Source organism: Alternaria arborescens (genome assembly GCF_004154835.1).
Source record: "Alternaria arborescens strain FERA 675 chromosome Unknown contig_10, whole genome shotgun sequence".
Lineage (NCBI taxonomy): Eukaryota > Fungi > Ascomycota > Dothideomycetes > Pleosporales > Pleosporaceae > Alternaria > Alternaria arborescens.
In genome coordinates this window covers 208129-229602 of record NW_021167865.1, presented here as the reverse complement: position 1 = coordinate 229602, position 21474 = coordinate 208129, and the positions used below count along the sequence as shown (strand labels likewise).

The 21474-nt window shown below is 52.3% G+C and overlaps 8 protein-coding genes across 8 annotated transcripts; 4 read left to right on the top strand and 4 right to left on the bottom strand.

The window, feature by feature from the left end:
* Positions 1-487: 487 nt before the first annotated feature.
* Positions 488-3581, bottom strand: AA0111_g5123 (Pre-mRNA-splicing factor; the record flags this gene model as incomplete). Its single annotated transcript, XM_028651201.1, has 3 exons — positions 488-733; positions 793-3511; positions 3562-3581. 3 exons carry the CDS (start codon positions 3579-3581, stop codon positions 488-490), a joined length of 2985 nt encoding a protein of 994 aa, XP_028507282.1.
* Positions 3582-3876: 295 nt separating this feature from the next.
* On the top strand, positions 3877-5295 carry AA0111_g5122 (Acetyl-CoA acetyltransferase; the record flags this gene model as incomplete). The annotated part of the gene is made up of 5 exons (XM_028651200.1): positions 3877-3941; positions 3995-4044; positions 4099-4171; positions 4238-4727; positions 4777-5295. The coding sequence occupies 5 exons, from the start codon at positions 3877-3879 to the stop codon at positions 5293-5295; spliced, it is 1197 nt and encodes a 398-aa protein (XP_028507281.1).
* Positions 5296-6147: 852 nt separating this feature from the next.
* Positions 6148-7995, top strand: AA0111_g5121 (hypothetical protein; the record flags this gene model as incomplete). Its single annotated transcript, XM_028651199.1, has 2 exons — positions 6148-6488; positions 6537-7995. 2 exons carry the CDS (start codon positions 6148-6150, stop codon positions 7993-7995), a joined length of 1800 nt encoding a protein of 599 aa, XP_028507284.1.
* A 941-nt stretch (positions 7996-8936) lies between these two features.
* Positions 8937-10995, bottom strand: AA0111_g5120 (hypothetical protein; the record flags this gene model as incomplete). The annotated part of the gene is made up of 2 exons (XM_028651198.1): positions 8937-10786; positions 10833-10995. 2 exons carry the CDS (start codon positions 10993-10995, stop codon positions 8937-8939), a joined length of 2013 nt encoding a protein of 670 aa, XP_028507283.1.
* Positions 10996-12347: 1352 nt separating this feature from the next.
* On the top strand, positions 12348-14130 carry AA0111_g5119 (hypothetical protein; the record flags this gene model as incomplete). Its single annotated transcript, XM_028651196.1, has 4 exons — positions 12348-12350; positions 12407-13099; positions 13329-13722; positions 13775-14130. 4 exons carry the CDS (start codon positions 12348-12350, stop codon positions 14128-14130), a joined length of 1446 nt encoding a protein of 481 aa, XP_028507106.1.
* Positions 14131-15021: 891 nt separating this feature from the next.
* AA0111_g5118 (hypothetical protein) lies at positions 15022-18092 on the bottom strand (the record flags this gene model as incomplete). The annotated part of the gene is made up of 4 exons (XM_028651195.1): positions 15022-16655; positions 16777-16863; positions 16913-17263; positions 17309-18092. 4 exons carry the CDS (start codon positions 18090-18092, stop codon positions 15022-15024), a joined length of 2856 nt encoding a protein of 951 aa, XP_028507107.1.
* Positions 18093-18366: 274 nt separating this feature from the next.
* Positions 18367-19913, top strand: AA0111_g5117 (NEDD8-activating enzyme E1 catalytic subunit; the record flags this gene model as incomplete). Its single annotated transcript, XM_028651194.1, has 5 exons — positions 18367-18404; positions 18458-18562; positions 18616-18621; positions 18695-19654; positions 19721-19913. The coding sequence occupies 5 exons, from the start codon at positions 18367-18369 to the stop codon at positions 19911-19913; spliced, it is 1302 nt and encodes a 433-aa protein (XP_028507102.1).
* Positions 19914-20130: 217 nt separating this feature from the next.
* AA0111_g5116 (hypothetical protein) lies at positions 20131-21072 on the bottom strand (the record flags this gene model as incomplete). The annotated part of the gene is made up of 1 exon (XM_028651193.1): positions 20131-21072. The coding sequence occupies one exon, from the start codon at positions 21070-21072 to the stop codon at positions 20131-20133; it is 942 nt and encodes a 313-aa protein (XP_028507103.1).
* Positions 21073-21474: the final 402 nt, after the last annotated feature.

Genomic DNA, 21474 nt, shown 5'->3' with positions numbered 1-21474 from the left:
TTCCATGCTCTCACGGTGAGTATCTCTTCTCCACACTCTATAGCACCAAGCGACCATCACCTCCCTTCACTCGTAAGTCGTACTTGTCGGCCCCCATCTTCTCACTCACTCGTTTCCTCGGTGGCTCTGATTGTAGTCTCCACAACCGCTTTACGAGTACCTCGCCAGTGAGCCTAAGATTCTAAAATCATATATGCATGCATGCAAGTATTCTGCTACATTTCGTGTACGTCTCTTACAGATATCGAATGATTCGGTATTGAAACCATGAAGATCATAGTAGCCGAAGAAAGAAATGCGAGTGAATAGAGATATTTATACATGCATAGGGACTGCTTTCATAGTGACATGCGACGGGTATATTTCATTTCGACTCACCAGCCGCTTTCATGAGCATATCTCCAATGTGCTCTCCCTATATGCCTTCATAGCTTCCAATTTGCGCCGTTTCCTTTTTGACTCCAAAGTATGCTATACAATCCATCATCTACCCATCAAGCACTCCACTCTCCTTGAGAGAACGGAATAGCTCCGGCTCCAGGAACTTGCTAATTGTGACATCCTCTGCAAGACCCTTTCTCCTTCGTGTCTTGAGTACGAAATCGCGTGCCAGCTGTTGTGCGGTTGCGGGTTCAAGCGGTCGGGTCGTAATGTCTTTATCGAGAGGGTCGCCAGGGACGATGGACCAGCGGTCGAAGACGAGGGAGAGAGAGACTTGTCCTTGTGTGTGGATCTACATAAGTTAGCATATGCTATGAAATCTGGCAGTCGAATTAGAAGGTGTGTACGTACCCTAAGATCGGTCTCGAAACCGAAAGAATCGATGACCGGGATAAGACCACGAACATTGTAAAGAGGAGTACCCGCAATGGGTCCATCCTGCAAGACGTGTCCTCTCCTCCGCGCAAGGACTGTGTACAAACTACTCTTGGTGTCTGCAGGACCAGTCATGCTGCAAGAGTATACCGGCTCCATCAGCCTGGGACTCGCCATTAGGAAACTTGAGTAACACGCTCGCCGACTCGTGGGGATGATCTGACCACCTCCACGGAAGATGGCTTCTGGTGCAAGCTCGACATCCGTGATGCGGAACTTTGTGTTGCGAATGGGCTCCTCGCAGAGCGGGCCTTCACGGGTCGCCCAGCTGAAACCCTGTCGAAGCGTGTCCCGGACTGTACGCAGAGTCTTGCCGTCGACCTCTGTGGGAAGTGTGTCGTTTTGTAGGATGTTGGCACCCATGTCGTCAGGCCCGAAAGCCCAGATGTTGCGCGAAGCGAGCAAGTCGTATCCGTAGTTCTCTTCGAAGAACTTTCCGACAACCCTGACGGGGTCCTTGATGTTGACCTTTCCAGCTTCGATGTCCTCCGCAATACCTGGGTCTAGCGGTTCGGCAATCATAGTGAGCTTGTTCTTCTTGTTTGGTGTGAGCGCGTAGCACTTGATAGCGGACATCTCGACAACCGTCTCGCAGAATCTTGTGACAGGATCTGACACCTTGATCTCCATGTCAGCATACAACCGCCGTAGGTCATGCAGGACACAGTCCATATAGAGCTCGCCAGTACCGAGAACGACGTGTTCTCCCGACTCTTCGACCTTGGTTGTGATGAGTGGGTATGACTTGTTGATCTTGCGCAGACCGTCGAGCATCTTCGGTAGTTCAGAGGGATTTATGGGTTCAACGGCGACCTTGAAAACGGATTCGAAGAAGTGGCGGATGGGTCGGAAAATGTAGGCGTCTTCCTCGTCGGGGAGTTTGGTGGCTACAATAGTCGCCGTCTTGACTATCGAGTTGTCAACACCACCAAGCAACACCCAGTTACCTGCTGGAACGCCGCTGACGGGGATGTTGTATCTCGATTGCGCAATCCATGTGTCCGTCACTGTAGCGACGACCATGTCTTCCTCATCTTCGATTGTGTAGCCTTCTCCAAGAACACGCACCGACTGCGGGGAAGTTGCGGTACCACTCATTACGCGGCCTAGTGCGGTGAATGACTTCGCATCTGTCGCGTTGAAGAGCTTCGTAACATGTATGACTAGGGGTCCGTTCTGGTCGCACTTCTGCATGGCCTCGGCGGTCTTTGTGTCTAAAGGACCAGTGTAATGTCTTTGCAGTAGTCGCTGCGCTCCTTCTTCAGGCGACGGGACATGCTGGGTGATCATGTCTACGAATCCCAGAGATGGACCAAAGTACTGCTGGCATACCAGGCGCATCAACTCCTTCGCGTCGGTCTTGTATTCAGATGGCTTCAATCGGATGCCCAATGTGTCGAGCGTCTCCTTGAGGTCGTCCGGGCTTTGACTTAGTGTGTGCGAGTAGATCTTGTAGACGGGCTCCAGGATCCAATGCACAAAGGACCGCTGTGAGCCCTCCTCCTGACGCTTGCGACTGAACTTGCGGCTTCCTGGGTTGTAGAAGATGTCGCCCCAAAGGCGCATGGCGAATTTGTCGATATCGAGACCCTTCATTGGAACGCCGAATCCTGGCAGCTTGGATGGTCCAGGGTAGAAGTCAGAGTACATCTTTGCGAAGGACTGGATGGTAAAGCACCAGCGCATACTGGAGCAAGCGAAAGCGACGTTGCCTTTCTCAGGGCTTACCCGTCTGCTCTCGCCGCGGCCTGGAATGGTGTTCTCGATGACTGTGTTGACTTCCTCAATAACGTGCTTGATCTTGAAGTATGCATCGCTGGGCGGTAGCTTCAATTCGAGAATCAAGCGGTCCATCTTGTTGACTACCAGTGTGAGAGGCAGATCCTCCAGCACGGCGTGCTTTATGATTTGCTCCGTGTTGACCTGCACGCCCTCGACTACGTCCACGACCAAAACTACTCCATCAACGAGGCGCAGCGAGGCGGCAACTTCATCGGCGAAGTTTACGTGTCCGGGGGTGTCGAGGATGTTGAAGAGATGCGACTTGGACTTTGTGTTCTGGAGGACTAGGCTCATGGGTGCGGTCTTGATGGAGAGGCCTCGTTCGCGTTCGAGCACGTGTACGTCGGTGTATCGTAGTTGTTCTTCCCGCTTCTTCCCCCTCTTGTAGTCCAGACGGTCTTGGATGTCGTGTGTCTCCATGACCAGCATGTCCATGAACGCGGTCTTTCCATGGTGCAGGTGTCCAGCGATGGCGATGTTTCGTATCTGGTTGGGAAAGTTCATCAAGTCGGTCAGGAGTTCTCTTGAGTGATAGACTGGGGGCAGGTCTGTCTCTTGAATGGTAAACTTCTTCTGCACCACCGGCGCGATAATAGGCTGCGCCAGCGACTGCGTGTCTTCTTCATGCACCAACACCTCGACATCTGGGCCGTATACGTCGGACGCGGAAGGGTAGTACTGCTTGTCTTCGTGGAGGATTACGGCGTTGGATGGGCCTTCGTCCACCTCCATCAGCTGCTGGTCGTTGGTATCAGCCTCGTCTTCGTCGTCGTCGAGGACATAGGCATCGGCTGCCTCGCCGGTGCTCTGGACATCGTCGTCGGACTCGGCCTCGCCGATGAAATTTCCAAACCTGGGACAAGTCAGTCGCGTAGCAATTTGGAGGCGATTGTCGGTGCTTACTCGTCGTAAAGGTCATCCATGGTGGCGGTATGGGTGGGTATCTGCGCGGTGATGATGCGCGTCGAGCTCGAAGCTATCGCAAAAGTTCAGAGGGTGGTTCCGCGGGCTAGCGTTGGGCGGTGAGGGCGGAGGCGGCCATCAGCCAATGGGCCTCCGAGGCGACGCAGGGACGAGTTCTTACCCTGGACGCCGTTGTCGCGCAAGGCTAAACTTCAAAAAGATGTCCTTGCTGTAGTCGGGGCATTTATTTAAACGCAAGCCTGTATACCCTCTCTGCACCTTCAATCGCCCTCCTGCACCCAAGAGATACCCATCATGTCGTCCCTTCCCCCCGTTTACATTGTCTCGGCTGCCCGTACGCCCACGGGCGCGTTTTTGGGGTATGTTTTCTAGTGCTCGAGAAGAGGGGCAACGCCAACTCACGCGACAACAGCTCCCTCTCGAGCCTGAGTGCAGTCCAGCTGGGTTCTCACGCCATCAAGGGTATGTATACTTGCCGCCAATCGAGCCGTCTATCCGTCTAACAAGCCCCTGCAGCTGCTGTTGAGCGCGCTGGCATCAAGCCCACCGACGTCGAGGAAGTCTTCGTTGGCAATGTCCTCTCCGCAAAGTACGAAATACACCGACTGCAAAATACACCGACGGCCTCACAAGCACTGTACTGACATAGCCGCAGCCTCGGCCAGAATCCCGCCCGTCAGTGTGCCCTTGGCGCTGGCCTCCCCGAGTCGACCGTCGCAACCACCATCAACAAGGTGTGCGCCTCGTCCATCAAGGCCCTCATTGTCGGCGCGCAGACCATCATAACCGGCAATGCCGACATCGTCGTGGCAGGCGGAACCGAGAGCATGTCCAACACTCCCCACTACCTCCCCAACATGAGGACAGGCGCCAAGTTTGGAGACCAATCGCTGGTCGATGGTGTGCTGAAGGATGGTCTGACCGACGCATACAAGAAGGAGCACATGGGTCTGCAGGGCGAGGAGTGCGCCGATGACCACGGCTTCTCCCGTGAGCAGCAGGATGACTATTGCATCCGCTCCTACAAGAAGGCCATTGCCGCGCACGAGGCTGGCTTGTTCAAGGAGGAGATCGCCCCCATCGAGGTTCCCGTAGGACGTGGCAAGCCTCCGGTCGTTGTAGACCGTGACGACGAGCCCAAGAACGTAAGTTGTCATGTTCACTAATCCGCACTTTCTTACTCATCACTTGCAGTTCAACGAGGCAAAGACGCGCACATTGAGGCCCTCATTCAAGCCCGGAAACGGAACCGTCACCGCTGCCAACGCCTCACCGCTCAACGATGGCGCTGCTGCTCTCGTCCTGGCCTCTGAGGAGGCTGTCAAGAAGCACGGCCTCAAGCCCATTGCTAAGATCCTCGGCTGGGGTGACGCTGAGCAGAACCCCTCCAAGTTCACCACCGCCCCTGCGCTCGCCATGCCCAAGGCTCTGAAGCACGCAAAGGTGGAGCTCTCCGCTGTCGACGCTTTCGAGATCAACGAGGCCTTCAGTGTCGTTGCTCTCGCCAACATGAAGATCCTTGGTATTGAAGAAGACAAGGTCAACCTGCACGGTGGTGCCGTCGCCATCGGCCACGCGCTTGGTGCTTCCGGTGCCAGGATCACAACTACACTGCTCAGTGTACTAAAGGAGAAGAAGGGCAAGATTGGCTGTGCCGGAATCTGCAACGGTGGCGGTGGTGCTTCTGCCATTGTAGTCGAGTCGCTGCAGTAGTTGTCCCATTACATTAATGACGACGCGTAATACCAGATATGAATGAAGATAGTTACACGTACACCGCGGGCCAGGTCTCTGCACCCCTCCTGGAACAAGCATATATATCTCCAGAATTGTGTCGATCGTCTCGAACGACTCATTGGCCGAGTAGTTGGTTTCAGACTGGTGGAACACTGCGCTCGCTTCGGAAGCGCTAGAACCAGCGCGCGGCATTGGCCAGCAACCGCTCTCCTTCATCCCACCCTCCAGCACCACGCGTTTCAACGCCTTGACAGCGAATCACATGTCGCCAGCCGCGACAAATGCCTCAGGCCGTCGATAATACCCGTAGCCTCCGCCACATATCAACCAGGATATGCGCTTCTGTCTGTTTCAAGCGCCTCAGTCCGTTTACCAACGGGCCATCCGTCCTATTTCTCATGAAACAGCCCATGTTTGGTTAAAAATACGGGCAGCCTTGCCAGCGCTATCAATCCCCCATCATACAGGCCTGACTGGTTCCTGCAGGTCCCCTCAATGTTGCTAACCGGAGATCAACTCGGCCCGTCTATAATTCCCATCATGTTGAAACGAAGCCCGATGTGCCTAACGGGAGATGTACACTCACCCGCACTCGTCTAGTCAGTAGACGAGGCCCTAGGGGCGAGTTGATTGTTGCCATGTTCGGGACGTTGGCGCGGCTCTATCTTAGGCCTGCATATATAGGCAGGTCGTCCCTTTTCGACCATCTGCTGCTTGGTTACATCGCCATCTCGTACTATCGCCTTTTCAGTTCTTGTGTCTTTTTTGTCCACGCGTCTAGTACGCAGTCATTCATTACTATCTTCTTCGGTTTTCAGCGTCTTGACGATGCGTTTCTCCACACTCACTTCGGCTGCGGCCTTTTTCCAACTAAGCATAGCTGGCTATGTTCTAGAGGATGACTACATGACGGACTTTTACGGGGCCTTTGACTTCTTTACCGGACCCGACCCGACTGAAGGTTTTGTACAGTATGTCGATGAAGCTACGGCAAGACAGACAAACCTTATCAATTCGTCTACTTCGGCCATCTCGTGGGGTGTAGACACACAGAACCAGACACCAGAGGGAAGGCCCAGTATCCGTATTGAGAGCAAGAAGACATACGATAGTGGGCTGATTGTGGTGGATGTCGCCCACATGCCTTTTGGCTGTGGTACATGGCCAGCGTAAGTAGACTTGACATGATGTAGAGTTACATCACTAACGTACCGCAGCTTCTGGACCACCGGTCCTAACTGGCCAAAGAACGGCGAGATTGACATTATCGAAGGCGTGAACGACCAGACGAACAACGGCATGACCCTCCACACAGGCCCAGGCTGCCAGATTGGCGATGACACCACCCAGTTTGCGGGTTCGGTAACCACAGGAAACTGCGATGTTGCTGCCGAAGACCAGTCGAAGAATGCGGGATGCTCCATCGAAGACCCATCAACCAAGAGCTACGGTGCAGGCTTGAACGCTAATGGTGGAGGTGTATACGCCACCCAATGGACCGCTGAAGCTATCAGCATTTACTTCTTCCCACGCGACTCTATCCCGGAAGACGTTCTCGGTGACAGCCCAGACCCCAGTGGCTGGGGCAAGCCAGCCGCCAAGTTCGCCGGTGCTTGCGATATTGAAAACACGTTCAAGCAACAGCAGATCGTTTTCGACACTACGTTCTGTGGACAATGGGCGGGTAGCAGCAGTGTTTGGAACGCCAAGAACAGTTCTTGCAGCAAGAAGGCATCGACATGCGAGGAATGGGTACGGGACAACCCAGAGGCTTTTGCCGAGGCATACTGGACCATCAACTCGCTGAAGGTGTACCAAGACAACGGTGGCTACGGCGCCGCCCCTCAGCCCTCCTCAGTGCCCGAGCAGAGCAGTGCTGCTTATGCTCCTCAATCTTCTTCAGTATCCGAGCAGAGCAGCGCCGCATACGCCCCTGTGCCAGTTCCATCGGAGACGCCAATTGTGTCTTCTGGCCTTCCTGTAGAATCCGGATACCCTGCAGTCCCGACTTCGCTCATCACCCCTTCGGTGTCCGGTATCTTCGCGCCAATCCCGACAAGCGAGACACTTTCGGTGGCTCCCTCCGCGTCGCCCAGTGCCCCAGTCGCGTCGCCTCCTGCCGACGATGCTTCTCCTAGCATCCCCGCCGAATCTCCAAGCCCAATCGTCGCGCCGACCACACAGGTCAACGCACCAGCTCCAGCACCGACAAACAATGGTCCCATGTCCGGCTTCCAGTGGCCCAAAGCTGGAGCTGGTAGCGGCAATGAACCTTCCAACGAGACATCGCCCTCGACAACACCTGCCGCGTCGCTTCCTGAGGGCACTAACACTCCAATCCAAAACTCTAGTGGCGCAGCAGCCGCTCCCAGTACAGCACAAAGCATCGCTCAACCTTCCAATGTACCTGCTGTATCTCAAGCACCCGCCGTGCCTGCAGTGCCTGCTCCAGCGCCTACCGACGCTGTCAAGGCCCCTCCAGCGGACCCTGCCGCTCCCACTGTCACAGACACTGTTCAAGCCGTACGCACAGTTTATGAGACAGTGTATGCTACCGTCACTGCCGATACTCCAGCCGAGACGCCAGCGCCTGCTGGCGCTGCCAGAAGTGCACGCATGGCAAGACATATCAGGGAGCACAGGCAGAGGCTCACGAGACACCACGCAAGGCACTGAGCGGTGCTTCACGAACGATGGCAATAGCTTGGCTAGTCACACTGGTTGCTGACTTGCTTGCTTGGATGGTTGGATACGGCGCACATATACCCCAGGTTTCTTTGTATATATCTTTTGAACATTAGCAGCAATACATTTGGATGATCTGCATATTCTTTGCCCTTGATCATGGTGATAGTTCGTGCTCAGCTCGCTCTTTGAAGCAAACAAACGAGCAGTATTTACTACTTCATCAACACAATTAGTCCAAAAAGAAAGACTTGTTTCTCCCTGAGACAACGACATTGTTCACGGCTGATCTTTTGTTTTGCCTTTAGAAGGAAGTCAGATAATACACCCCTCACGTTCGCTGCACGGTCATTTCTCACAAAAAGCAGCAACTACAACCCACTCAACGTTGTTACACGTAGCGAGAACAAGCAGGAGCAACCACAGGAACAGCAGAAAAAAGGTAGAAGGAACCACACAACTTATTCGCTGCGCAATAGATAGCAAGCTCGATCTATCCAGGCACACAAAAAAAGTGCAAAAAGAATGTGGACGCTGTGGGAATTGAACCCACGACCTTTCACAGATTACGCAGATGTATGCGAAGCGACTGAAGTTGAGTGTTAGAATGATATTCGAGAATGGTGAGCAATGGTGTGTCTTACAAATCATACCCCTAGACCAAGCGCCCGATTAGGTAATCGATGAGAGGAATTTCAACAATACAATTAATATCGTCATTGCGAATAGTAGTTCGATTGACAAAGCAGTACGGGTAGAGCTTCCAGGCTATAATGAAGGTGGAGACCGAGGCTAGGAATGGAAGGTGGGGCAAAGTCGAATATCCGCGTACCACAACATACTGGTTAGTATCGTTATCTCGATCAATTTTTGGTGCACTACTATATGATTCTTCGATGAACGCCCCACATTCCAAGTAAATAAACATGGCCTTAGCACAAGCAGATAATTTCTTCCGTGCTTTCTTCCTTTAACGCATCCTGTCCCCGTTCGTCCATATGACTTAATTTTGCAATACCAACTCGTCGAAATGACCGGTAGCGACCTGCTTTTCCACCCATCGTGAGCGCAACCGAGCCTTCATGTTTGAGCAACAAGCAATAGAGGTATCGGTCTGTCTTTATCACCGTTCGTTCCCCATAAGCGGCAGGCATACAATACATTTGTGCATCAGCACGAAACATATCTTTGTCAGACTCCGGAGCGTCGAGATTAATGTTTGTAAACTCTTTTGGTCGCTTGGGCTGGGGCTCGATCTTGAGGCGCCAGGCGAATGGCACTCTGCGTGACACTGGCAGTTTATACAATTCTATACGGCGGAGATGATGGGGTGCGAGGAGTAGTCGGCCTGCGGTAACCATCCCAAAAGGATTCTTTGGGTCGGCTAGTCCAACGCTGTAGTCCATTGCTCTGAAGAGCAGCTCTCCAGCGGTACCTGATGACGACCTGTAATCCGTGACATCGTTGTAAGTGATGCCATATGGACTGTCAATTGATGCCCATGAGAACGAGGGTCCACTTTCTGGGTGACGTTGAGCTGGATTGTCGAAGACACCGTTGCTTTTGTAAACATCATTCACACTCCAGAGCAACTGGCTTTCGAGATGCGCGCTCCAGAGCCCAGCGACGTATTGCTGTCTAGAATCCACCTTGAACAAGGATTCCTGGAACAGCCTTGCGACACCAGCCAGTGCAATGAGCCTGTCTTTGAACATGGTGAGTTGCGCGCGAGAGTAGGCTTCCACGACCTTCTTCCATAATTCATATGTATACAAGTCTCGTAGGTGCAGGTCTGGGTCTGGAATGCCATTTAACCGCATATCCCGCAATGTGCGACCAACTTTAGGTGTAAGATGTTTCAGACGGTATGTGTTGGCGACAGCCAGCTGTTCGTCAGATTGACTTTCGCTGCATTGGAACTCACAACACTCCCATGCAGCCTCGTTGTGGCCAAAGTGTAGAACTCGTGGTGCCAGCAGGCGCTCCTGGAAAACCCAAGCTCGTCGGTTGACGGGGGCTAGTTGCACCAGATTCTCCCAAGCCTCAATTTCAATCACTGTACATCTTGTGTAGGCGTCGAGTTCGCTGAAATGTTCTCTGTTCGAGTCGGAAGGATTGGGGTCGGGATAGTAGACGTTGACGTTGTTCTCCCAGAGGTGGTCAGGGCGTTCATCAAAGAATAGACCTCCATTGCCATCAGACGATGCGGTTGCGGATATGTTCAGGAAACCCTTTTGGTAAACAGTTCCCATGTATCGACTTTGCTCAAGCCAATCTTGTTGCTGCTCTGGTGCTTCCGAGAGTGGCTGTCGAATACAAAGTGAATCAATCCATATGAACCCGACTTTATCCAAGTATGAAGCGAATACAACTGCATCTCGGAAAGTTTTGGGCAGCTCCTGGAGTCTAATGCCTTCTGTTTTGAAGCGCCTCTCAGTCTTGGTCGTCAGCTTCAGTGGAGTCACACCAACTATCGGCTTGCCCCAACAGTGGCTCAACGTGACATAGCGGTCGTCCAGGTGCGCTGACCTAATACGATTATGTCCATCGTTCTTCGTTTGCAGACCCGGGCATTCAGCCGACTCCACAAGGCGAATTTTGGCGTTTCTTGTATCCTTGAGATTGGCGCGCAGCTCTCGCAGGTCCAGTAAGCGACGAGGATACCATCGCTCGCCAGGCACTTCCCAGTGTCTTGCGCATTTGCACCTCTTCATCCACGTTTGTGTCGTCTCTAAGACGTTATGAGACGTCATCTGGTGAGGGACTGATTGAGCTCTGGGGTCTACATATGTCAGTCAAACACCAATCGAAAAGTAGAGCGGCAATACCAATCTTAGCCAGGAAGAAACGACTTGAGCGGGCCTCTCCCAGCTCAAGATCCAATGTGAACTCATATCCTTTGGGACCATTAGTCTTCTGACTAATTTTTCTTAGAATAGCTTTGATAGCTACAGGCTGATCTCTCGAAAGATCAGTGTCTTGGCTGAGCATTCGAGCAAGGCGTGTGCAAATTGGACAATGTATGCTGAGCGATTGTCGAAGAGTCTTTGTGGATTTGTGATGCTCAAACGTAACATTTAGGGTGCCATCGAAGAACTGTCCCGCCCGTCGGGTAAGCATGCCAATACATACGTCGCAAAGCATACTTAAAGATGTTGTGAAGAGTTCGTTGGGATGATGTGTGCAGGTGGTCTTCGCCCAGAGCATCCAGGTATAAGATGCACTGCACTTTACATATTTCTAGAGTCGCCAACATCGTCACGGATATCCATTTGTACGCGCCCTGGTGGGTGCGATCTGGATTGCGAGCTATATCCGTCGTGGCGCTTCGTAGCTCCAGCAGGGAAGGACCCGCGCGGCTCTGCCCGGCGCATCGCCATTGGACCTGCAAACCCATATTGCATGAACTGACACAGGCGCCTCTCAGATATTGTTTCGACGTTAAGTACATCATCTCGATGGGGTTGGAAAAAGTTAGATTTGGCATCGACGTGCAGAGTTTGGGCGTACCTAGGTAGGTATGATCAAAACGCGTGCGCACGTGCCTGGATGGCGGCTATCAATCGGGAAGGATGACGGCATGATCCAGATACCACAAGACATTTGGTTATTCCACCAAACAAACCTCAGCCATCCATACCGCATGAACGCCCTACAGTGAGTGGGAGAACAAAATGATCTCTACTCAATATGGTCCAAAGATCTTCTCCTTTCTCACTACGCAACGCGTGATGAGAACATCGAGTGTGTAGGTAGGCAATCTAGAAGCCTACAGAGCTGTTCTGTTACTCCAATTCCTTTACCATACCTCGTAGTAGGCTGCAGTATAGGCAGATTCTCCCTCTACCCTTGTTGTAGTGTGTGATGCCGTGTCCGGAAGGCTGCTGAGGCCGTAAGCCACCTCTCGATCTCGGTAGCTTGCTGTGAGTGATCGGTAAGTTAAGAAGCAGCTAGAGAGGAACAGCAAACGCGTGGCTGCGATGAATCTGTACCCTCGTCTTGCCAAGCACAGTATACGGCCATACTAGCCGTTTCGCTAGAAGCTGATAGGACTGTCGTTTGAGATAGGCTTCACCAAGCCACGCCAAAACCAGATCTTACTCTTACCGATGCCTCTTGTTTCTTATTGGTGTGAGGAATGCTTTTGTTGCAGTACTCACTCCGGCCTCGACCCGGGGGCCGTTGGCATTGGTGGTGACAAGGCTGAAAAAACAGCTTCATAAGATGAGGAAGAGCCTACTAGCTCTAGTAGTAGAAACTACTTGCCAGGGCTTTGATTTCACCAAGAAATCGTTCAAGAGGAGTCGCATTCCGAACAGCCTATTACGCTTCGTGGGAACCCTATGGTAAGTGCTGACCAGCTTCGAGTGTCTATTCAGTACAACCCAGCTAATATCAGCAGGCGCAGCCAATCGAGCGTCATGAGCTACCGGGGTTGCCAGACTCACCAACGGTATCGCCAGCCCCGATGTCCTGGTATCCTGAAGTCCATAACCAATATGCGGAAGGCATTGAGGTTGCACAGCCGAATACCGCACAAAGATACCTACACCCTTCCTACGGACATCATCAACAGCTCAAAAGACCTTCTGGTGGCGCTGCTCAAGAAGAGGGAGATGGTGTAAAGCAGGTCATTTGGAAACGGAAGCTCTGCGGTTTTCCGCTCTGGACAGCTGCGCTGGTGGTTCTGGTGGTCATCGGAGGGCTCGTCGGTGGACTGGTTGGCGGCCTGGTAGGACGCACAGAGAACGGCGATTCTGCGAAATCCACGCCCAGCACTTCGGAGTCCTCAATACGTTCATCTCTGTCGTCTTCTCATAGCACATTGTCGGCTAGTACAACTTCTACTGTAGCCACAGGCCCCGCATCGACGCCTGGTTCATCGTTGCGCTCGTCATTCAAGATCTCTAGCATCGCCGCAAGCCGAACAGGTAATCCAGGACATATACACATCTTTTACTTGGAGTCCGGGACATTGAAGGCCAGGATATTTGGTGATGAAGGGTGGGTTAGCCTCGACATTGATCTATCTATTCCGGCAAAGAGGGGCTCGCCGCTTGCGTCTATATCCTGGGTCGATGACGGCCGAGACCAGGTAAGCATTGGATCTGTCTGAAGGTATTCGTTGTTCGTCTTTCCCTAAAGTATGCCTGATACTCGAAGCGTATCCTAGAGGTATGCGCTTGTCTTCCTGTCATAATACTCGCAGAACGTTGCGAGTGTATACCGTTAGGATACGCTTCAAGCGCTGGGTGCAACTTGGGAAAACCGGCTTCTCCGTTATCGATGATAGTAGTCGCTCAGGTCGCTAATGCCAAATCAAGGTTCGAATATACTACTACAACCAAGACACCCAGATGATCGAAATCGGCGGATTGTGTTCGGGTAGTAGCACAAACTGTACGTGGAGAGCAGGCAATATCATAATCGATTCGGGCATCTCGAGCGATTCGGGTCTAGCAGCAGTGCATTTCCTCGACCCTGGTAACCAGATCAGGACGTTCCACCAGGACATGTATGGACAAATGAGTGGGGGAAGCTACTCTAGAGGCAAGTGGACAGTGGCCGATGCGTTTCTTCAGATACTACCTGGCACTGCAATTGCTGCCACGATCGATGCCGTCGAACGTCCTTTCATTGTCAGAGTATGGCATCGCGGTCCGCAGGGCAATTTGAGGGATATTTACTGGGATTCCAGGAACGAGCAATGGGCCAATCGTAAGTCGCACAATAGGCTCAACGGCCGGTTTCGTTAACCACGTTCGTGCAGCGCTTTCTCTCGACGTAAAGAACAGCTCCAACGTTAACCTGTATGCGGCGATTGGCGCCTCCGACTATCTGGGTGAGAATGGGGTGACGCAGAACTACATTATCCAGGACGACAAACGCGCGACTGAGATAACATCCTTGAATGAGACTGAACTCATTGCCTGGGTACCAGGAAGCTCGGGTAATCCCTCAACAGATGCGTGGCTGCGTGGAGATGATGCAGGAGGTGCCATCGCAGCTCTGGGCTGGCTGGACGAGAATGACAGTCCTGAAGCTAGGCTTTACTGTGTGGTTGGTGGTAGCATTCATGAAATTGTTTGCAGCCCCAACTCATGCTGGACTGGTCGTGAGATCTAGCAGTAGGATGAAGGGAGGCTACCCAGATGCAAAGCATCTATTGGGGTCAGTTTGGACAATAGTAAACACAGTAAAAGTGTACGTTATCATCCACCTTATCAGCCTAACGCAGAACTGGGTGAATGTCTTTAGGGTAGGCTTTTGGCAATAGCGTCACACGAATCATAGGTAGTTTCAAGTGGGCCCGCACCAACCTCCCCAACCACCTTCAAGCCCACCAGCGCACAGTTCGCCCAGATATCCTCACTGCCTAGCTCCTCCTCACGTGTCCTTTAGCGTGCCAAGTATCTTTGTGGTTAAATACCGCTCTTCGCTCGAAACTAATTCTGCATACTTACCTTCTTGCGATGACCCAGCTCAAAGATTGGGTTCATCTGAGCGTCTGGTCTGCATTGCACAGCGCGGTACTGGATTCTCACGAGCTTCCTTCGGGAATCTCGGCGGGGCAATTTTTTCTGGTCACCCATCTGTGTTGCTTTTTCATTGATGACACCGCTTTGCGTGGTGTTTTGAGGAAGGAGACTTGCGCTGTGTGATTCAGGGACTTGTTGGTGTTCGCGCACGCGTTGTAGGGTTACGCGTCGCGACGATCCTATCGCCTTAGCTGTTGTACGGGTGCCTTCATAGCTACTCGCTTGGTACACGTGAAGCTTTCGAGGTAACTAGTTTACAGCAAATCGATCGCGAGATGTCGTCTTCGCTATTTCCTGGCCTTTGGCATCGCGATAACGAGTCGTTACTGTCGTTGCCGCAAGCAATATTCATCTGGCGGATCGATTTTTCTACTGCTGAGTGCAGGAGCCTAGGCAACAACATTGCCGCTCTTTCTGCCAACTAGTTGAACCCAACGTCTGACTCCCCAAGCTTGCGCGAATATACTCTACACCCACGCTAATAGTCCATCAGCGCTCCTGCCATCCTCCTCTGGTACTTCTCAATCACCTCCTGACACCGGACCACGACGCCGGCAGCCAACACGCGTACCCTCTCGTCCTCCTCGCTTCCCGTACCTAAATCTTCGAATACCGACCTCACCCAAGCCTGTGTCTCCATAAGTTCTTTACCTTGCTCTGTAGCCACCCGCTCCTTGTTTTCGTTCGTTTCAAGCAACATCAAGAAGCCGAACAAGACCGCGTTCAGGATGTTCTTATCCTTGCTCGCGAGTCCGCGCACCGACAGTAGCAGGTCCCAGTATTCACGCGTCATCTGCGGTAAAGCGAGCGTGTTCGGGCCAGACGCGTTCAGTAGCAATGACAAGGTCTGTAGGAAAGAAGGGAGGAGGTGAGTAGACGCATATATCGAGTCGTTATTCGCGCGGATTTGGAGCCACCAGCGGCCAGTGAGTGGGAAGAAGAAGTTGTCTGCGACGATCTGCGCAAGTGCGTTCGGTATGGGCTTGTGTCGCTTCTTCTCAACCTCCATGCGCGAAGAGAAGGTCCGGACTTTCAAGATGTTAGGGCCGCTGAGCTGGTCGGCTGCCTGGCTAGCGATGGGTGACAGCATCTCACGCGCCATGCTGCTTGAGATCTTCGCTACTGTAGGTGCGTTGTTGTCCTCAGCGTAAATCTTGTGGAGGTGCGGCGGAAGTTGTTTGCTGGGGAAGTCTGGCTTTGCTGGTACCAGATCGTTGGTCGAGGTGTCCTTCATGCCTGCTAGCTCACGCGCCCCGAGACCCAGAGTTGTAAGCATAGCGATGCGTTGCTGTAGACTGTAATCACCCGAGAAGAAAGACCTAGCGAACCACTGCGCCATTTGTGCTGGCTTCGCAAGTAGCACGGCGATCAGTGCCTGCTGCCGTTGCTGTGCGAAGCCTTCTAACTCCGAATTGTCTTGCAACCCCGTAAGCAAAGAGGCTAATTCTTCGAGGTGATCCGTTACTTCAGTTCCGAAGTTCGCCTTACGGCGAATCAGAGATGCTGCGGTGGCTAAAGCAAGTTCATGGCGATCGTAGTTTTCCTGGTCTCGCAGCCCCGCGATCAAATCCCTGATATAGACGGGCGCGGTGGGTTTGTTGCGGTTGATAGCCGTTGGGTCGTCTGTGTCGTCTTCCGGATCAGAGTCTGGCTTCTCGTACACCATCAGATCTGCATCTTCATCTTCAGAGTCTGACATGACTTCAACGACCCGTGGGCCTTGCACCTCGGTGATCGCGGGGGCTTTGGGCATTCTAGGGGTTGACTTGGGCTTTGACTGGAGTTTCTTTGCTGGTGCGATGTCATGGCGTTTTGTCTTGAAATCCGTAATGTCTCCAACTCTATCGTCGACCTCGGTAAGGCGTTGATACCAACTCGCTTCTTCTGCTTCGGCACCCTCTAATTCAAACTTGAGTTGAAGTTCCGGCTTGTCAACCATTTTGGAAATGGCAACACCAACTGCAATACCCAAGAAGCGAGCTCGCGTAGATGCTGCTCCTATGCGGTTCGACATGCCGTTAACATGATATGTTGACTTTGCCATCATCATGAGAAACATAGGCTGCGAACGCTTTACGTAGCCACTGCATAGTGCCAGGGTCTGAGCAAGAGCTGAGATTTGTCAGCTGGCTATGTTCATGAAGTGCAATGCGGACCAGAAGGTCTGATCAACCCAGTCTTTGAGTGGGGCTATCTCAAGAAGATAATTATGTGGTGTACAAATATCACGTACCTTCTTGCTGCAGTACAGGCGTATGCCTTATGTATACAGAATCGCCAAAGGTTTTTATGAGATTCTCGAGAAGAGTGTGTAACTTCTCTATGGATTGTTAGTCGCAAGTACCAATCAGTGCATAATCTATACTGACCGTCATCCTTTGTAAGAGCTGCCAATGCACCTCGTCGGCACAAGAGTGACTCGTCGAGCGCAGGTATTGTTGATCGCGAAAGTAACAAAACGAGATGCTCTTTTAGAACGTCATTGTCCTTGATGAGTGTATAAAATAGAGCAGCAGCAGAGGAAACGGTGGAAGACACTGCAATGGAGGCGTCGTCTACACGGACATTCTCTACAGAGAAGTATTCTTTGGTCACCAACACGACTATTGCGTTGAGATATTTCCGCTGCTCAAAAGTTTTCATCCGAGACAGAAGATTTGGGAGGCGCTCAAGCGAGCTATTATCAATTAATGCTCGAAAGAGGGAGCTTACGATCCGATCTGAGCTGTTAGCACAAACTAAAGGAACTTGATGCGCTGACATACCAGTGTAACCCAAGCTCAGTGCTTTTGAGCAAAGCTCTATAACTGCAGTGAGACCCTCCTCGCTACTTGAGCTGCGCTCGAGTAGAATGGCGATGTTGCGCCCTAACCATGTCGCGTATTCTTTACCGTCTGCGACCCAGACAGCATCTTGATAAATCCCATCACTCTTTTTGAGTATGTCTTCAGCCTCCGCTGCGATCGATAGTAGACGGCCGGACGCGACTTGCGCGAGGTACTCCTTCCAGATGAGTTTTCTTTGCGTTGAGTTCTTACCATATGCTAAGACATCTTGCAACACGCGGTGACATGTTTCATCCCCGTTCAGTACTGAACTCAATATCTCGAGGGTATCCGCGATGTGTTCAGCTGTATTCCGTGCGTCACCGGGTGCCTTCTTTTGGCGACTGTCTGCAATAAGCGAACGAAGCCTTGTATTGAGATGACCAAGTCCTGTTGGATTTCGGAGAATGTCTTCTAGCTTCGAAACTTCAATCGAGCCTTTAATGGTCCTCCAGTAATTTGGGATGGTATCGTTGATGAGTTGATGCGCGATGCTTGCATTCAATGGTTCCGGTAGTAGGAGGCTAAATCCTTCTGTGGTGAGGTAGCTCAGGACTTTATTGACTGTGTTGCGATTAGGTTGGTTCTTTAGTGCTCCGAGGGCCGATTCTGTAGAATTGACAAAAAGTACATCTTCTTGTATGTCCAGACTCCTTACTTCCCGGATGAGAGGTTCGGGGCTCTTGACCTTCTTGGTGGATACGGCTGTCAAGAAATCGGTCATGACGCTTAAGTATGACCGCCTGACACATATACCCTGATCGGGTTGACTCAATCGTGCAGAACGTTGTGTTTTGCTGAATTCGTGAACAATGCGAGAGGTAGACGCTTGGTGAACCTTACCCAATCGGTGTTTCCTTTCCCATGCGCAGGCCCGCAGCCTAGCGGCTTGGCAGACCATCTACACTCTGATGCCTACAACCACGGTTTGCTCCACTTGACTCTCCCAACACTCATCTTCAACACATGTACACAGGATGGCTGTCAGCGTCGATAACATGAGTGCCGCCACAACAAGCAGTCCGCGGGCACGATGGTAAGCCGAAAGCATGGAAAATGTCGGAGCTCTTGACTGATATCATGCGATAGGAAGTACCTGGACAACTTCCTGACTCGCAAAGGACCATTTACAGACGAGGAAGCCTTCATGGCTGGCGAACAGGTCATCGAGTACCTAAGTAATCTTAAAGTTCTGTACGAAACTTACTCCCTCGGAGGTACAAGACACTACAGCTAACGACATGCAGTGTCATGTATGTTCTTGTCAACGCTCGATCATAAGAGATAGCAAACCTTTCTCTGATCTCTTTACTCACTGAATTCTAGCGGAGCCGGCGGTCTGGGTTGTGAGATCCTCAAGAATCTTGCCCTATCAGGATTCAAAGACATACACGTTATCGATATGGATACCATTGACGTCAGCAACTTGAATCGACAATTTCTCTTCCGCGCCTCAGACGTGGGGAAGTACAAGGCTGAGACTGCTGCTGCTTTCGTCGAAAAGCGTGTAAAGGGCGTTAAGATCACTCCTTACTGTGGCAAAATCCAGGACAAGGACGAGAGCTACTACATGCAATTCGGACTCATAGTATGTGGTCTAGATTCCATCGAGGCAAGGCGATGGATCAATGCAACACTTGTTGGTATGGTGGATGAGAATGATCCGGACTCAATGAAGCCGTTGATCGACGGAGGAACAGAAGGCTTCAAAGGCCAAGCCCGTGTCATCTTCCCAACCATGACTTCCTGTATCGAGTGCCAGCTCGACATGCATGCTCCTCGCGCTGCAGTGCCTCTGTGCACACTAGCTACTATCCCACGTCAACCACAACATTGTATCGAATGGGCGCACATAATCGCCTGGGAAGAAGAGCGTAAAGACATTACTCTCGATACCGACGACCCAGAGCACATTACCTGGTTGTTCAACAAGGCATCCGCCCGAGCTAAAGAGTTCAATATTGAAGGAGTTACCTATAGCATGACACAAGGTGTCGTTAAAAACATCATCCCGGCTATTGCGAGTACGAATGCCATCGTGGCGGCGAGTTGCTGCAACGAAGCATTCAAGGTGGCAACGAACACTGCCCCGTTCATGGGTTTCCCGGGCACAGACAACTACATGATGTACACTGGCGACGACTCCGTATACACATATACCTTTGAGCACCAAAAGAAGGACGACTGTCCCGTCTGTGGTGCTGGCAACATTGCTCGTCCTCTCCAGATTCTTCCTGGTATCACGCTGCAGGAGTTTATCGATGGGTTGGCAGAGCGGCCTGAAGCGTATGTATTTCCCAATCCATGTCTTTTGCTCTCGCGAAACCGTTTATGATATACTGACCGTCACAGGCAACTCAAGAAGCCCTCTATCCGTACGGGTGAGAAGTCGCTCTACATGCAGCTCGCAGGCCTCGAAGAGCAAACACGTCCTAACCTAGAGAAGAAGATGATCGACTTGGTCGAAGAGGGTGAAGAGCTGCTCATCACAGATAGGAGCTTCCCCACACAGTTCAAGTACAAGGTCGTGTGGGCTTCCAAATAAGTCGTGATGCTTTGTAGCCGCATTGAGCTACTTCGTTGATGGAAACTCTAGAGGAACGATCTGCGATGCGCGTCGCGCCAGACATGGTGATCTCGCAACGGCGTATGTCACGTACATAGACGCCTCAAGCTAGAAATAAACAACCACATTCCGAACAATCATGAGTCTTTGATATCCGTAAATGTACAGTTCCAATATACATAGTCCACATGGCACTCTATCGTGCTACAGCCTGCTTCTTCTCCGCACCTTTGGCCTCGACTGGCCCTTCCTGCTCGAGTACCTCCTGTCCAAATGGCTCTGCATCGCCATCGGGCACTCTGCGAACCTTCAAAGTCGCCTCCGCTCCAAACATGCCCACAACGCCGATTCTGTGCTCAAGAGGTCCCCAAAACTTGACTGGTGGGGCCTCGCCCTTGAACAGCTCCCTTCCAGCGTGTATCAACTCATTGGCGGCAAAACTGCCCTTGGCATACTTGGGCTCGTAAGGCACGCGGTCCCACTCCTTCCTTTGCAGACGCAAGAGCTGTTGCTGCATGCTCGTTGAGACGGTTTCCTCAATCTTCACGTCCGCAAGGGAAGTGGGCATCGATTCTTCGCCACCAGCGCCCTTCTTCCGCTTCTGAGGTCCTCCGTCACCACGGTTGTTGCCTCGCGCACCACCAGCGCGCTTTCCACCTGGTCCTGGTCGTCCGCCTTCTCGACCGCGTAGATTGGGGCCACGCACGTTGGGTCCACGAGCGGGGCCACGAACAGGGCCGTCAACTGTTTGACGGGTTACACGCAGTGTGGAGGGGGCGCGGACCATCTGGCCCTGGGGAGGGGTCGAGCCGCGGGTCGTCGTTGGGCGTGCTGTGTTGCGGGCGAAGCGGGGGTTTGCGTCTGGCTGCGCATCGGCTGGGGCGTTGTCTTCGGAGATGAAGCCATCCTTGGTGAGCGGAGTGGAGGGCGAGCGGGGGGCTCGTCGTGCCATCTGACCGCTTGGAAAAGAGCCTCGAGCGAGTGCGCCAGGCTGGATGCGGCGGTTCTGAAGCGAGGTGATCTGCTTGAGAGCAGTCGCCTGCCGGGCTTTGCGTGTGTTTGGCGCTGAGTCTTGATCAGCATTGACTTGGTAGAACCATTGAGCGTCTTGAAGGCGTACGGTGGGCTGGAGATGCATCGCTGGGTTGCTCTTCCAGTCTCTTCGCTGTGCTGTGGAGTGCCCTCGTTGAGCATTTGGACAGGGCTGCTACATCCCCTATTAATGAGCGCCTCAAAGCACCCATTGAAGGGCACATGTGTCGCTGAGCCATGCTGTGTGGATGGCCGTCGCTGATGCTGTCACTCTAAACTCCAAAGTTTCGTGATCGCGAAGTCTTGGCAGACAGGGATCTTGCAGTGTGGTCCTCCGCACCACGTGCTCCGCTTCCCGCACGGCACTCTCGTTGGGCCTTGACCATATCAGTTTCTTTGTCGAATTTCACTCATCTCATCTTTGACAAACTGGTGGTTGTTTTGGAAATCAGTGTTTTGGTCGCGAGCGCGCATCTGTTACTCGCGTCTAGCGACATCCTCAACTTAT